Consider the following 17,976-nt stretch of genomic DNA (forward strand, 5'->3'; position numbering starts at 1 on the left):
AATGCGTAATTACAAACTGATTTAAAGTGGCTTGGGGAGCATAGGAAAAAGGGTTCCTGAAGAAGATGGACATGAACTGAGAGGAAGGAGGAAAGCCAGAAGGATGTGGCCAATGGACAATATGAAAAATAGCCATGAGATTTGGCCACATGGAGTTTGCCAACGACCTCAGGTAGAATTTTGTTGATGTTTCTAACGTGGAAGCCAGACAGTAGTGTTCTAGGAGGGAGGGAGTGGGAGGATAAGTAATTTAGACAGCAGGAAAAACAAAAACCCAAACCCCACTTTCAAGAGGTTTGGTAGGAAAAAAACAGAACAGAGAGAATGTTAGCTGGAGGGTTCGAGGACAAAAATAAAAACTTGGTAGTTTAGCCTTCCGTCATCTCAGCTGCCTACACCCATCTCTGCCTATGATGAAAATAGCACGTGGACCAGATAGTTGCCCAGAGTGAGTGGTGCTTGGACAGGAACCAAAATTACACTCACACAGGAACATTCATTTGGTAAAGTTTAATATATGCAAAAAAGTTCAATGATAGAAAAACCATCCTTTGGACAAGGCAGTAGCTGTATGAACTATAATTCCTCTTGCATTTACAATGGAATTTTACCTGTTTCAATTCAAAATATATATTTTTTTTAATTTCTGGGCACACTGGACTAGCATAATTAGGCTAAACATTTTGTTTTAAATTTGCCATCTCTTGGGGCGCCTGGGTGGCGCAGTCGGTTAAGCGTCCGACTTCAGCCAGGTCACGATCTCGCGGTCCGTGAGTTCGAGCCCCGCGTCGGGCTCTGTGCTGATGGCTCAGAGCCTGGAGCCTGTTTCCGATTCTGTGTCTCCCTCTCTCTCTGCCCCTCCCCCGTTCATGCTCTGTCTCTCTCTGTCCCAAAAATAAATAAACGTTGAAAAAAAAAATTTAAAAAAAAAATTTGCTATCTCTTAATATTGTTATGTGAACAAATCTATACTAATGGGGTATACTAGCATTCTACCTTAGTGGATTATGTAGACCCCTGGCATTTCACTGGCTGATTAAAACATTTAGAAAATTAACTCTTTCAAGGCAACAGCAGATTATTTCTACTCTGGGAGTCAGTGCTGCTGCTGCTGCTGCTGCTGAAATGAATCAAACCGACATCTGCAACACAGTAAAACAAAATAATCTGAGGATAACATCCTACATGTTTAAATTCCCCTTGAAGTCATTTTTACCACTACAGTTTTGGATGCCTCTATTTTCATGGACATCAACCAGTCTCACATTTACACTAATTGCATAAGAAAGCGCATCGCCATTTTATTTACAGGAAAAGATCAGTCTTCCCTGTGCTAAAAGGACACCTCTAATATTTTTTTAAAAACAAGGATGGGAAGCTAAGTAACTAACACTACACCCACGGAAGGCAGGCATCCTTAACTAAAAGCCAGGAAGAAAGAGCCTGATGGCATTCCAAGTGTTAAATAGATTAATTCACAGAAATCGATCCAAGGGCCTGGGGTATTCTGCTACTGTTTCTCTTGACATTCTCGCCTCTGGCTACTATATATTTTTCTACAAAGAAAGTACTTAGGAAACAGCATGTCTAATAAACTCAGAGGGAGTCACTGTTGATCAGATTCGGAAACCACATTCTAAAAAAAAAACGAAGGCAGCCAACCTGCGCCCCCCGTTGTGGTATGTGAGACCCACTGACTAGAAACCAATTTTAAAAGCTATTCGAGTTCGCCTGCCTGGATGCGCATCTTGTTCCTCAAGAAGTGAGCAGAAGAAAAATGCCAGGGTTATTTTGGAAGCACCGAATTACAAGATCTGGAATAAGCAGCTTCATCAGACAGGCAGCTAGAAAATCCTGTTTGCAAAATAGCTCCCACTAGCTTCTTTTATGTCCGAAGTGAGACTCAATTTCGGCTAGAAAATGCACGCCTGTCAGCGGTAAGGAAGAGGTATGGTGGCGCTCCCCCCCATCAGAAACACGGTTGCCTGGGTGAACGGACCGCGGGAGCGCCGTGTCTTCCACGCGCAGAACTGACCCGGTACAGTCGCTGTCACTCTCCCAGTCCTAAAGGACAATCTCTTTGAGGCGTCCGGGGAGAACATCCCGACCAGCTGGTTTGAAGCAGGCAGCCGGGGCTGCGCGGTGGCCGACTACCCCTCCGGGCACGAAGGTCAGTAAGGTAGCCAGGTTAAAGGCACAAAGGAGAGGAGGGGCGAACTCCGGCACCCTCGCCTTAGGTGTCGGGGCGTTGGGACAAATCCAGCGGTCCCGGGAACCAGCCGAGGAGAGACTTGGGACTCAAGCAGGGCAGAAGGTGGGCAGAGCCCCTTCTCCCCGCGGCTTTTACCTGCCACAGCCGAAGCACGGCCACCGGCTCTTGCTGAGTCCGCGCCTCGGCTCCCGACTGGACAGCAGCCACTCCCTCCCCAGCCTGCACCTGCAGCTGAGCCTGCCCTCTTCGGACTGGGCAGTCTCCGGGACATTCCAGCGCCGAGGTCCCATGGCTGGGACTTCTCGGCGCCCCGCTGGGACGCCCCGGCAGCTTGTCGCGGCGCTCGCCTGCGTGCTCCTGAGCTGCCCCGTGCTACATGGGCAGGTGCCCTCGCCTGGGACTGAAGACCACCCTGCGCTCTACTGGCCCACCTGGGGCGCACCGGGCGTCAGTAGCCCCGACGGCCCTAGCGTCCTGATCGCCAACCCCGGACTCCGGGTTCCTGTGGGCCGCTCGCTTTGGCTCGACCCGCTCCGGGACCTGGTGATTCGAGTGCAGCCGGGGGACTGGTGCGAGGTGACGGTGCTGGAAGCCCTGCCGCTGAGCCACGGCGCGCTCTCCCCCGGCCGCTTCCCCTGCGCCTTCGGACCCCGCCAGGTCCAGTACACCCACTTCGGCTCCCGAAGCCCCGGGCGCGCTCGGGTGCGGCTGCAGCTGCGCTACGACGCCCCGACTTACACGCTAGCACTGCCCTTCACGCTGGCTGTGGACGTGGTGTTTCCCCAGCCGGAGCTAGTGATGCGCAACAGGCCTTTGGTGGTGGAGAAGCTGCGGGGCTGGAGCCATGCCATCGACAAGAGAGTGCTGGACTTTGCGTCCCTGGCGTCCGCAGGCTCTGCCCCCAGCAGGTGCCGGCTCACCCTTCTTCCTCCCCAGGGCGGCCCACTGCCCAAGTATGGGCGTTTGGTGGACGCCATGGGGGCCCCTCTCCCCAGGGGCAAGGGCGTAGACTGTGAGGCTTTTGTCAGAGCTGGGGTGCGCTACCAGCATACCGCCACCACCCTGTCGCCCAGTCGGGACTATGTGCCCTTTATGGCGGAGCTGCTAGGGCCAGAAGACAGAGGCGCGGGGTCAGCCGAGGTGCTGCTCCGTGAGCATTTCCAGCTGCTGGTGAACATCCGCGACGGAGTAGAGAACACCGCACCTCGGCCCAGTTTTGTGGCCCTGATGATGATGGAGGTCAATCAGTTCTTGCTGACAGCCCTGACCCCTGACGCACTGGCTGCGGAAGACACGGAGTCTGACCCTGATGACCTGGTCTTCAACATTCTCAATGCCCCCACAACCACACGAGGGCACGAGGGGTACGTGGTCAGCACTGACGACCCCCTGGGCCTTCCAGTCTCCTTCTTCACCCAGCGGGAGCTTCGGGAACTGAAAATTGCCTATCAGCCCCCTACAAAGAAATTGGATTCAGAGCAGCTCTTCCAGTTAGAGCTGGAGGTGGTGGATGGAGATGGTGCCACCTCAGACCCCTTTGCCTTCATGGTGATAATGAAGCCCGTGAACACTCTGGCCCCAGTGGCTAGATATAACCGGGGACTGCTGCTATTTGAAGGTCAGTCCAAGCCCCTGTCCGGCACCCACAGCCTTCAGATCAGTGATAATGATAACCTGGAAGAAGTGACAGTAACTGCAGTTAGGGGCTTAAGACATGGGCAGCTGATGGTGCTTGGGGCACCCGCTGGGTGCAAGCATTTCACACCGGTGGACCTGGCAGCAGGGCGAGTGGTTTACCAGCATGATGGCAGCAACACCTACAGTGACAACATCATCTTCCGGATGGAGGATGGACACCACCAGGTGGAATTCCTCTTCCCCGTCACCGTCATACCTGTCGATGATGAACCACCAAAGGTCAAGGCCAACACCGGGCTCTCTGTTACAGAAGGACACGTGGTCCAGATTTCCCCCTTTGTCCTGAGTGCTACTGATATTGACTCTGAGGACTCAACCATCCACTTTGTGCTGGAGGACCAGCCTCTGGAAGGGAAAAAGGAAGAGGGAGGGCGGGATCTAGCCCCTGGTTCCTCCTACTCCAGTCAGTACCAGGGGGAGATGCTGCTGCGGCAGACTGAACCACCTCAGTCCCCTGAAGATGAGGACTGGTCTTATGTGGAAAGAGAAGGACTTTATGAGAAGGTGGTGACTGAATGGCTTCAGCAAGACATAATGGGAGGGAAACTCTTCTACCGCTATCTTGGACCCCATAGCCCTCAACCTGTAGTGGCCCGGCTGACTTTCCATGTACAGGATGACCATGAGCCACCCAATCTATCCAACCAACACTTCTTCACTGTCAGGGTCCAACCAGTGGACCTGAAGAGTCCGGAACTATTTCCAGGAACTACTCTAGAAATGACTGTGCAACAATACCAACTCACTCACTTCCAGAAGAAATTCCTCCAATATACTGATGAGGACTCAGATGACCAGAACCTATGGTACACCCTGCTGACACCCCCAACTGACACAGATGACAACCACCAAGTCCTGGCTGGAGAAATTGTCCTCACTGATTCGCCAGATATGCCCATCATGCACTTCACCCAGGCCCAGGTAAATCTGCACCAAGTTGCCTATCAGCCCCCACAGAAGATGCTGGGTGTCGCACGACGGGTTGTGCAGTTCACCTACCGAGTGGAGGATGCTGCAGGCAATAGTGTGCCTGGCACATTCACGATATTCCTAAAGCCTGTGGACAATCAGCCTCCCAAAGTCACCAACAGAGGCTTTGCTGTCTTAGAGGGAGAAAGTTTTATCCTCAGCAGGAATGAACTGGGTGTCATAGATCCTGACACAGATGTTGACCAGATTGTCTTCATATTAGTCTGGGGTCCCCAACATGGACACTTGTACTACTTAAACAAACATATGACCCCAGGAGAGCTTTTCATGCAAGCTGATGTAATTAATGGGAGTGTCTCTTACCAGCACAACAGAGACCAGACTACCAATGACACCTTCCATCTGGAGGTAAGTGACGGGGTTCACCACATACCCATCACCATCCAGATTTCTGTGCATCCCACTACAGCTGACAAAACTCCCAGGATCTCTATTACAGGTGGTCCATTATTAGATGTTTCCATTGATGTACTAGAGAACAGAGCCACTGAGATCACCATGGGCATCATACATGGCAAAAAGAAGGGCACAGATGACTTGATGTTGTCTTTCATTTTGGAAGATAGCCCAAAATTGGGTACTATTCTCGTGCATGGTTTACCTGCAGAACAATTCACCCAAGAGGACCTCATCAGTGGGGCAGTAGTCTATGTCCACACTGGGGGTGAAGTTGGTTTCCAGAAACAACATGATGCCTTCAGCCTCACCCTCTCCAAGGGTTCTTATCAGTGGTTGGTGGGGAACAGCATAGTGGAAAGAGTGCAGGTGCAAGTGGTTGTGCTGCCTGTGGACAATGTGGCACCCAAAGTCTCAGTGGCAGAGTCTTATATTGTTGATGAAGGTGGGAAGAGTCCCTTGACCTTACAACATCTCAGTATTGAAGATGTGGACACACCCCAAGATGAAATCCTATGCACAGTGACCAGTCAGCCAGCCTCTGGCTACCTGGAAAACATTGCACCAGCTCCTGGCTCAAAAGAATCACGGGCTGGTAGCCCCATCAGTGCTTTCTCCATCAGTGATATCCAAGTGAGGCATATCAATTATGTACAGAGTATTCACAAGGGGGTAGAGCCACAAAAAGATCAATTCACCTTTTATTGTTCTGATGGCATCAACTTCTCCCCAAATGTTGTCTTCCCCATAATCATTTTACCCACCAATGACGAGCAGCCTGAACTTTTTGCTGGTGAGTTTGTGGTATTAGAGGGGATGAGCCTGGTCATAGACACCCCACTGCTCAATGGAGCAGATGCTGACTTGCCACAGAATGAGCTTCACTTTCAGCTCACAGCCCTCCCTCAGCATGGACGAATCGTACAGCAGCTGGCCACAGGCAGCCAGCCCATCCACAGTTTTACCTTACAGGAGATCCAGGAGGCCTCCACCATTGTGTATGAGCATGATGACTCCGAGACCACAGAGGACAGTTTTGAGGTCTGGCTGAGTGACGGCAAGCACGTTACCCACAGGAAGGTACCCATTGTGGTGATCCTAGTGGATGATGAAACCCCTCAGCTGACCATTAATGATGGGCTGGAAGTAGAGACCAGACACACTAAGGTCATTACAAATTGGGTCCTCAAAGCCACAGATCTTGACTCCGATGAGAAGAGCCTCAGTTTTGTCCTCCGTTCAGGGCCTCAACAAGGGCTTCTACAGCGACTGAGAAAACCCAGAGGGGAGGTGAGGAACAACCTCACCCTTGGGATGAACTTTACCCAGGATGAGATTAACAGAGGCCTCATCTGTTACACTCACACAGGCCAAGAAGGAGTTCTTGACATTGTCAAATTTGATGTGACTGATGGGATTAACCCTTTGATAGACTGCTCCTTCTACATCACTGTTGGCAGTTTAGACAGAGTCTCACCTGAGGTGGTTAGCAAAGGGATTACCCTGACAGAAGGTGGCAGAGTGACCCTTACCACCAATCTGCTTAGCACCAGCGACATCAACAGCCCTAATGAACAGCTTCACTTCAGAGTCACACGGGCTCCTAGCCTCGGGCACTTGGAGAGCTCTGACCACTCTGGGAAGCCCATTGCCTCTTTCACTCAGCTACAGTTGGCTAGCAACAAAATATGCTATGTCCACACTTCAAATGATGAGATAAAGATGGACAGCTTTGAGTTTCAAGTGACTGATGGACACAACCCTGTGTTCCGAACCTTCAGGATCTACATCATAGATGTGGATGATAAGAAACCTATCTTGACCATCCACAAACTAATGCTGCAAGAAGGGGAAAGCAAACAGATCACTCCCTTTGAGTTAACAGTGGAAGATAAGGATACTCCAGATGATCTTCTCCTCTTTACTATCACCCAGCTCCCCATCCATGGCAGGATTTTGTATAATGGCCACCATCCTGTGACCACCTTCACCAAGCGAGACCTGAATGACAACCTGATTAGCTACTGGCATGATGGCAGTGAGGCGACTGAAGACTGTTTCTCTTTGACTGTGACAGATGGCACTCATGCTGACTTCTATGTCTTCCCAGACACTGTCCTAGAGACACACAAACCTCAGGTAATGAGGATCCACATAAGTTCCCTAGATAACAGACTCCCCCAGATTGCCATTAACAGAGGTGCATCGGCCTTGAAGCGCCTTCACACTGGACACATGAGCTTCTTGATTACCAGCAGGTCTCTGAGGACAGAGGATCAGAACAGTGTCCATGGGCTCCTGAAGTATAAAGTGACCAGAGGACCAGAGCATGGCTTCATTATCAACACTGGCCTTGGGAACAAGAGTACGCGAGTGTTTACACAAGGTTAGTAAACAATATCCCCGATGCCTCTGTCCCTCTCCTTGAGCAGATTAGATCTCCCAGTTCTGTTTAAAATTGTCCCAAGCTCTGCATTTGCAGAAAAATTCTGATTCTGATGAAATACAATGGAATGCGAGATTATTCAGATAACAAAAAAAGGCAAGTAGTCTTTCTTCAGCTATTTCCTCAGGATGCCCATTTAACAGGAACCCTTGGACAGCTAGTAAGGCTTTTAGTTATGCCTTAAAATTACAGAACGCAGGTGGACAGCTTCTGAAAAATATCATCATAAGATATGATTACATTAATTTTGAAAATATCCATTGAATTTCAAATTTTAAGTAAAGAAGCATACCTAGGAATTGTTTTCATAGTTCACTAGTAAGTTTACTTTTCTGAAGATGATATTTTATATTTAGATTTTAGAGACAAATATTACACTGCACATTTTATTGTTTTCAAATAATTTTCAAGTAATTTCTGCATCTAAAAAAAAAAAGCATAGAACTAAATTTTCCTAAATGCAGAAGGATATGTTTGAAGGATTTTTTCTTTCTAAATATATTTGTTGTTACTACTAATGGTGAACTTGAGTCAGGTTCCTCTGTTTTCCCAGGCAATGTGACACCTGGTCTCTTTGGTAGCCCTTTACATTGTCTTAACACTTTATCGTGCAGCTCTGTGTGCATGAGATGTGAAGAGATTAAAGGAATTTTCTACATATAATACATTTAAACCTAAATGCAGTCTTAGAGTAAAACTTATGAAGGCTGTTTAAAAAATAATTTAATTATCAGAGTACCTGGGTGGCTCAGCCAAGCATCTGATTCTTGATATGGGCTCAAGTTGTGATCTCACAGTCGTGGGATTGAGCCCTGTGTTGGGTTCATGCTGAGGGTGAAGCCTGCTTGGGATTTTCCCTCTCTGTCCCTTAACTGCTCATTTTCTCCCTCTCTCTCTCTCTCTCTCTTTCTCTCCCTCTCCCTCTGTCCTTTCCTTCCTCTCAAATAAATAAAACTTTAAAATGAAAATAAAAAATAGTTTAGTTACATTTTCAGAATTGTCTCTAAAGCCAATGAAATCATATGTGGTTTTACAAGAGAGAGAAGAGAGAGAGAGAATCCCAAGCAGACTCCGCACTACCAGCACGGAGCCTGATTAGGGGGCTCGAACTCAGGAACTGTGAGATCATGACCTGAGCCAAAACCAAGAGTCAGTCGCTTAACTGAGTGAGCCGCCCAGGCACCCCATAAGAATTATCTTTATAAATAAATACCCCCAAAATGCAAATTGTCTTTAAAATACTAAAAACACGATAATAGACCCAAGGGACAAATTCTTAAAAATCCAAGAGAATAGGTAATAATAAAAAGTCATGATTTGATTCTCATTTTCTTTTTCCTTAGAATGCAGCCATTGTTCTTGTTTAAATTCATTTTGACAAATAGTTAATCAATAACTGCCATCAGGCCAAGCTCCATGCTTTTGCAGAAGACCTAAAACCACATGGACTCACCTCTCCATAGAGGGCCCAGATGTTGTGAAACATGCACATCTAGAACGTCCTTTTTGGGGGGTATTATCCTAAAGTTCATACACATAGCCCAGTAACAACATTTTAAACTAAGTTCTATTTTTGCTGGTATAACATTAAGAACAATTTAGATTCATGTTCACCTAATCGTTTTTAAAAAGTTAGATTTGTGTTCGTTTCATCATTTTAAAATTTCTTTATTGTAGTATTTTCATGCCTTAAAATATTGACTTTTTTTTAAGTTTACTTATTCATTTTTGAGAGAGAGACAGACAGAGAGAAAGCAAGCAGGGGAGGAACAGAGTGAGAGAGAGAGAATCCCAGGCAGACGGTGCTCTGCCAGTGCAGAGCCCGTCATGGGGCTGGATCTCACAAACCGTGAAGTCATGACCTGAGCCCGAAATCAAGAGTCGTTCACTTAACCAACTGAACCACTCAGGCGCCCCAAAATGTTGACGTTCTTAACATCCTCATTTTCTGTTGTGCCATTATGATGAGTGAAACTTGCTCTTTCATCAGCTGACATTGATGAGAGCAGGATCTGCTATGTGTTGAATGAAGGCAGCAAAGCAACAAAGGACCTCTTCTACTTCTCTGTTGAAGACAATGGTAAGTCAGTATTGAAACCTTAAAAGGGAGTCTTGGTTATTTAAAAGCAATATGAAATTGAAAAAAACGAAATCATTTGCATAGTAATCACAATCAGTATATGTCATAATACAAACAAATGAATTCTTTTTGCTTTATTTGTGATCCCATGTCAAATGGTCCTTGACAAATGTTTTTTGGAAGGCAAAGCAATGAGGAATTTCAATAATGAGAGATGAAGTATTTTACCTGACCTAGATTACGTGTGACATCCCATAAGCAGGTAAATCTTTTCTTCAGGAGGTTCTGAGAATCTGACTGGTGACTTCTATCATTCTGGAACACATTGGAAAATCCACCCTTAGATTTTGTTAGGATTTTCAGCTCCAGAACTGAATCTTAGTGGCTCCTTCTCAGAATTGTAATCTTCATGGATGCAGTGAAAAATATATTGACTGGCATAGAGGAAAACTTGCTTAAAAAATCGCCTGTGTGCTGCACCTATATTGGTTTACTCTGTCTTCAAAGTAGCGCAATGGGAAGTAACTAGCTAACAACAGGCACTCTCTTTACACAGCTAGGAATATGCTGACTATGTTGTCAGTGAAAAATTATTTTGCAGTATAACACGATAATTGCAAAAATTATGTCTGTGTGCTGCTTGCCACTCAATAACTTCTCTCAGTATAAATCATTACTCATTCCCAGTAAGTAACATGCATTTTCTTCCTCAGTCTTGTGTAACCATTGAAGACTGTTTGGAAAGCAGACCTACATGAAGGCCATATGGTATACTGAGCTTGAATCCCAACTGACCCCATGTGACCTTGAAGAAGTTATGTTGTCCTCTCTGTGGTTCATTTCACTCATCTGTAAAATGGCAGTCTTCATACAACTTCCAGAGGGCTGCCAAGAGGATTAAGTGAGATAATATATGTAAGCCTTTGGCACAGAGTAGATGCTCATTAATAATGAGTTACCTTCTCCACTTCTAATGAGACTAACTATAGTGGACACCACTAGCCCCTCCTCTCAATCTTCTCACTTAAAGTTTAAATGTTTATTTAATTTGGAGGGAGAGAGAGACAGAGTGTGTGTGTGAACAAATGGGGGGAGGCCAGAGAGGAGGAGGACAGAGGATCCAAAGCAGGCTCTGCCCTGACAGCAGGAAGCCCGATATGGGGCTGGAACTCACAAACTGTGAGATCATAACCTGAGCAGAAGACAGATGCTCAATCAACTGAGCCACCGAGGAACCCTTCACATGAAGTTTAAAAACAGAGCTTTCCTTCATTCCCCAGTTTCCCAAGGATGAAAGTCCCTAAAAAGATGAAGATGAATTTAAGTCTTCTAAACTGATTCACTAATGTAAAGCGCATTTGAGATCCAAATGATTTATAGTGACTATTCTTCTGATTTTGAGTGGGATGATATTCTAAAAAGATATATATCTGACTTGGACACTATGCTTTCTGGGCAACATCAGAAACAGAGTCAGTCTGTGTTGATAAATGTGAATTTTATATTGCGACCATTTTGAATATGTACTTTCTATGGGCCAGACAATGCTTATATACATTACGACTTTGGGTTTTTACTATAAAATAAGAGGTAAATGTTACGATGCCCATTTGAAAATGAAGGCACCAAGGTTGACTAACTGGACTCGTGCCATACAGGTAATAAGAAGGTGAACTAGAATCAAACTCAGGTGTTGCAGGTTTCAAAGCCAAGGTTCTTAACCACTATTGCTATACCACCTCTGTTCAGGAAGATAAAATCATGAACAGAAGTCAGAGAACAAGGCAAGGATAGCACTTCTTCACCTAACAAAGGAGCCCCTAGCAAATTAAAGTGATAAGAATAATCAAGACTCTAAAACATTTGCAGATACATTTACTCATAGTTGGATCTTAAAACACATATGTATGTCCATATGCCGATTCAATATTTATGCATTTATTTGGGGCACCTGGGTGGTTCAGTCGAATAAGTGTCCAACTCCTGATTTCAGTGCAGGTCACGATCTCACGGTTCATGAGATTGAGCCCCGCATAGGGCTCTGTGTGCTGAGAACGACACAGAGCCTGCTTGTGATTCTTTCTCTCTTCTTTCTGCCCCTCCTCCTCCCCTACTCCTTACCTCTTTTGCACGTGCTTTCTCTCTCTCTCCCTCTCAAAATGAATAAGTGACCTTTTAAAAAATATTTATGCATTTATTTGTTCCCTGGATTTTTTTATTGTGTTCTGAGTGCCATACACAGAGCTGAGATCCATGTTGCCATTTTTAGAATCCTTGGAATCGTTTACAACCACTAAAGGACCCACTTAAACATTTTTGTACCAGGTATTTTTAAATTGTATAAATTTATTTCTGTATAATAGCCAGCTTCATCTTTTCTTTAAAAATATCCCAATTTTTAAAATATTTCCCAAATAGAATGGGACAGCATATAGCTTGACAGTGTATAGCCCTTCCAGTTATTTAAGCTTTTGGAATTGGACACACTTCTAGGGATACATTTTCTTACCAATGGGCTGAAATAGAATTTGGTGGTGGTGGTGGTAGTGGTGGTACCGACTTTGGAGGCATTAAAAGAAGACTGTGCCCTACCTCTAGGACTGTGCATTAGGCACATCCTCAGGTGAGCTCAGGGTCTTAAAGGTGAAAGCATTGTCAGTATGACTCTAGAGCTGCAATTTATTAAAACCCCAAAGCTTGACAGCAGGAAGGCTTCCAGTTCATAGGCTCTGAAACCAGGCTCCCTGAACTCAAACCCCAGTCCCACCATTTAGTGGTTGTGTATCTTTGAGGAACTGTGCTTTCATTTGCTCATCTGTGAATTGGAGACAATCATAGTGTGTATCTCATAGGATTATTATGAGGATTTGATTGGTTTCCTATTGCTGCTATAGTGAATTACCACAAATTTAGTGGCTTAGAACAACACAGACTTGCAAGTCTGTCCGTCAGAAGTCCAAAATGGTTCTTACTGTGCTAAAATCAAGGCTTAGACAAGACTGCCTTTCTTTATGAACACCCTAGGGGAGAACCCATGTCCTTGCCTTTCCAGCTTTAGAAAATGTCCCATTCCATATTAAAAGCCATAAGTGTCCAAGTCTTTCTCATGTTGCTTTACTAAGGCACCAACTCTCCTCCCTCCCTCTTTCACTACAAGAACCCTTGTGACTACATTGGGCTTACCTGGATAATACAGGATACTCTCCCCATCACAGAATCTTTAATCACATCTGCAGAGTCCCTCTTGCCCTGTAATAAAACATACGTACGGGTTCTGGGAATTAAGAAGCGGACATCTTTACAGGGTCATCATTCTAAGTACTACAAGTACTAAAGAAACAACCCACACAAGGCATTGAAGTGTGCCTGGCACAAAGCAAGCACACAGTAGATGTTATTACCTTTAGAACTTTTAGCTGAGATACCAAACTTTTATTTCCCATCTTTTAGATAAAAAGAAGTTTAACAATTTATTCCTGAAACTCTATAACTAAATCAGTTGATTATTTAAAAAGGTCAACTTTAAACTATTATGGTGAGTTATCTTATTGGGGTATTGCCTGGAACTCTTGGTTTCTCATCCTTTTCTCTGCCCACTCATAAACTGATTCCATATTTGTTAGAAGTCCGCTAAGGAGACAAAGGAAGAAGAGGAAGTAACTCAAATCCACGGTACAGGTTTTGCCCGTGCTTGCTCAGCCTCTGCACAAAGGAATAGCTTGCCTATCCGCATCCTGTTTCCTGTATCAATTGTGCCTTTTTCTTTTTGTTCTGCTGTAGTTAAATGAAGTCGCACATGCCACAAACGTAATAGGATACGTTTCTTCTTTCCTCTCAAATAGTTATGAGCATACCTATACTTGTATACAGAGCTGAACTGGGAATTCACATGGAAATTTTTGTCGATGTACCTGGTTTGTATGTTGCATCAGTTGCTGCCTCATCAATTTTCAGTAACCAAGACTAAGGCCATTGCTGTTTAAGATCTCAGTCTTTTTTATAACATTGGTGGTAAACTTCATTATGTTCAAGGTTCTCATGAAAGTCACTGGTGAAATAGAGAATACATTTTAGATTTATAAAGCTCTGAACTGTACCAGTTAAGCATACTGTCAAGTGCATTTGTATTCCTTCTTAAGTCATTATACTTATAGATTTGTCTTGAAATTTTGCATATCTCTACTATATGTAACACTGAACAGATCTGTTCCACTTACCATATAATAATATTAACTTAATATATATAGCACTTAACATTTCTCCGAAGTGTTTTACAGATGTTATTTCAATTGATCCTTACTATAACCTGTGAGATATAAGTTATCATCTCAAATTTTACAATGAAGAATGGATTTGAAGAATTAAAATGATGCAACCAAAGGAACCATCAGAAACATTAAGTCCATTCTTTCTAATAAGCCACACTGAATGATTAGATGGGTGTGAGACAATTTTTAGTTTGGCGATGTACTGTAGATATGTCCTTAAGACCAGAAACAAATTGCTTTATTTTCTCTTAAATTATTCCGCGTCTAAAACCAGTTTGACTAACACTATGCATTTTGATATTTGCATTTGACCTGATACTTGCCTCATGGTCCGTATGAATACCAGTTTTCTGTTTAGGTGAACTGTCTTCTTCAAGTTATGAAAATAAAGTAGTGAACAATGATTTTTTTAGGACCAGTGATAGAACTAACCATAAGTCCAGGGAGTCTGCCCCTGTTTTTAAGGTAATATCATGCTTGTTTATTTAGAACTTTAAACTCCCTAGAACACATCTGTGAATTCAACAGCAAGACAGAAAATGTCTCTGAGTAGTCCAATCAAAATCCATGGCCCAGTATTTTCACACTTGACTCAAAGAAGCCCTTTCCTGGAGTCTAATTACTCTTATTTCCCAAACAATTCTAATTTCATTTTATTTTTTTTTTCAACGTTTATTTATTTTGGGGACAGAGAGAGACAGAGCATGAATGGGGGAGGGGCAGAGAGAGAGGGAGACACAGAATCGGAAGCAGGCTCCAGGCTCTGAGCCATCAGCCCAGAGCCTGACGCGGGGCTCGAACTCACGGACCGCGGGATCGTGACCTGGCTGAAGTCGGACGCTTAACCGACTGCGCCACCCAGGCGCCCCTCTAATTTCATTTTAAATAAAAACAGTAATAAGAAGAGAGCGGGGGGGGGGTGGTAAAAAGCAAAGAGTTACAGAATGCAGAAGGTATAGGTAAAAATGAGCAGCTACAGAATTCAAATTCAGGAGAAACCAAGAGACAATATAGAGAAGAGACAACATGTTCCATGTATTTCTATGACTATAATATGGCAGAAGCAAAACTGCAGTAAAACTATAAAATATTTTGCCAGCCTTCAGGATGATGTCATAATAAACCTGTTTTTAATATGGAAAGAGGTTCACAATATACTCTTAAATAAAGAAAATCAAGTAGAAAACAGTATGTAAAGTTGTAAAGGATGATTACAAGGATGATTACATTTTCACGTATACATCCATATGTATATGCATAACAAAAAGTCTAAAGTATATGTAGCAAGATGTTAAAAATGGTTTGTAATGGCAGTGATGGATTTTAAGTTGTTTTTATTTCTTTTGACTTTTCTTTACATTTTCTTGTGTAAATGCCTTACAGTGGCCACTATTATCAGGGAAAAAAAAAGCAATTTCCATTTAAGAAAAAAGAACACTTGAATACATCACAACCAACTTCGTTTAATAATATTGATTTAAATGGCTAACCGTGTTACTCTGGCTTATAAATAATTCAAAAATGTCTCCCTTAATAATGTAATGGATTCAAAAATCCAAACAAAGGAGAATCAGTGTGGATTCTTTTCAGGCGGGAAGAAATCAACAGTTTACACTTGTCACTGACTCTTTCCTTCATGAATCCTACCTGCTTATATCTTTTATCCCTTCCCACCGTGACCAGAAATGAACTGTTAGCTCTTGGACAAGCCATAATAAGCAAGGCAGGTCCAAGGGCTATGTGGCAGACGGCTAGAGGGACAGGAAAGGCTCACCACCAGTGTCCCATGTTTAGTACCAATCTGTGGAAGAATTAGTTCAGAGCCACAAAGTGTAGGAAATAGCTAGAGGGTTGGACGTGATGATACTGTGCTAAGCAAAACTTTGTCATCCCCTTTCCTTTGTGAAATATGCTAGGTAACCTTTCCTTTGTGTCACTTGTGATTTGATTTGATTTTTTCACTTTTATACCGAAGCCATTGATTCTTTATAGAAAGAGAGAAGAGGTACTTCTGTTTAGATCACCTTACATGCTGTCTAGACAGTCAACTCAGCCATATTTCCTCTCAGTTTGGAGGCCACACCTGTAGTTTAACTGTCCTGCAGCGATATTTTGCTACAAATTAATTCTTTTAGAAATGGCAACATCTTTCCACAACACTCAGTATGGAGTCATTTTTAGGAAGAGCATTCAGTGAATGGGAGAATGGTAAGGAACAATATTGAAAACTAGCTTAATGGCACCCTATTCAAGCCTTGTTTTTAGCATTGCTAATTATACTTCCTGCTGAAAGCTTTAAGTCTTCAATTCTGCATAAAAATACCTGACTGTATGGGTATTTTTAACATAGTCTAAAATGTTTAAATGGCCAATAATTCCTCCACCAGATAACTTGCTGTAAACATTTTTTTAAAAAATAAATGCATGTACATGGTTAAAGAATAATAAACTGTACCTTGATACCTGATCCCTTTCCCCAAAGGAGGAATTGTTCTTTCTGTTTTCTTACAAAAAGAAAATTAATCACATAGCAGAAAATATATGTATATCCTTTTTAATTTACACAAAGGAGATTATTTATTTTTTATGCTTGGCTCTGAGCCTTGCCTTCCTGTGTTTAATGTATGTCTATATTATATCCAGACATATATTGAACTAGTAAAAACAGATCAACCTTATCTGCTTTATTTGTTTTAGACAGCTATGTAATATTTTACTTTTGACTGTATTGTAGCCTAATTAACTGGTTATGTAACCCAAAGTATTTTTTGCTCTCTCATTTTCAGTGCTACTATGAACTTACTCTTGACCTACATTTGTGAATGCATACGTCTTCTTAGCAATGAAAGATGCTGATTTAACCTGGATATTTGCATGTCTAAAACATGTCTAAAACATTCTAGCTTTTCCCTAAATTCATAGTTGCTTCAGACATGCAAAACTTTTCCTCACAACAGTACCAAGACAGACATGTAGTTCAGACAGAAAATGTGAAAGCAGTTTATTCCAAAATTAACTATTAATCCTTAGAAGTTAAAAAGTGTCAGCAGGGGCGCCTGGGTGACTCAGTCAGTTGAGCGTCCCACTTCAGGTCAGGTCATGATCTCTCGGTCTGTGAGTTTGAGCCCTGCGTCGGGCTCTGTGCTGACAGTTCAGAGCCTGGAGCCTGCTTCGGATTCTATGTCTCTCTCTCTCTCTCTCTCTCTCTCTCTGCCCCTTCCCCGCTCATGCTCTGTCTCTCTCTCTCTCTGTCAAAAATAAATAAACATTAAAAAAATATTTTTTTTTAATTGTCAGCAAAGAAAAAAAAAAAGGAAAGCCTTTGCTTCTGGGAAGTGCTCCCAGAAATCCCTGAAGTTTTATACCCAGTCAGTTATGGCTTCCTTGGCTCTGCTAGGGCTGACTTTGGAGGAGTATCTAGTTTTGGTATTTTTAAGGTCTGTCATGGCTGAACTTGCAAAGATTGAGTCTCCAATTTAGAATGAAGTCTGAAGTCTGCAGGTGCAGTGAACTGCCCAGGATGGACCACTCTTCTGAGTAGAGGTGAAAACAAGTTTTGCTAATCTCTAGCTCACTGGTCAGTGGGGTCACGAGGACCACTATGCAGTGACAACGAGAGAGACAGGGCAACCTCATCCATTTACATGTCACACACAGAGTGGAGTCTAAGTCACAGCATTTTATAAAATATTGTGTGTCAGTGCCGGGTGCTGGACTACTACACCTATTTACAGTGTGGGAATACTTTTAAACCTCATAATTCTAGATAATTCCCACATCCTATTTTGTGTGACACCAGCTAGCCCATGCTTGATAAACATAGCAGCTTTTAAAAATATACTTAATAATAACAAATAGAATTCTTTACTTGGTTTCCACATAGAAA

At 43.6% G+C, this 17,976-nt stretch overlaps 1 protein-coding gene across 1 annotated transcript in view; it reads left to right on the top strand.

Moving 5' to 3' along the window:
- Positions 1–2,500: 2,500 nt before the first annotated feature.
- FREM3 (FRAS1 related extracellular matrix 3) overlaps positions 2,501–17,976 on the top strand; it is an 86,145-nt gene continuing 70,669 nt past the window's right edge. Inside the window, exons 1-2 of the mRNA XM_030313003.1 lie at positions 2,501–7,682; positions 9,733–9,822. Of these exons, the coding sequence (XP_030168863.1) occupies positions 2,501–7,682; positions 9,733–9,822 (5,272 nt within the window). The remainder of the gene's footprint in view (positions 7,683–9,732; positions 9,823–17,976) is intronic.

The sequence above is a fragment of the Lynx canadensis genome, chromosome B1, assembly GCF_007474595.2.
Source record: "Lynx canadensis isolate LIC74 chromosome B1, mLynCan4.pri.v2, whole genome shotgun sequence".
In the NCBI taxonomy this organism is placed as follows: Eukaryota; Metazoa; Chordata; class Mammalia; order Carnivora; family Felidae; genus Lynx; species Lynx canadensis.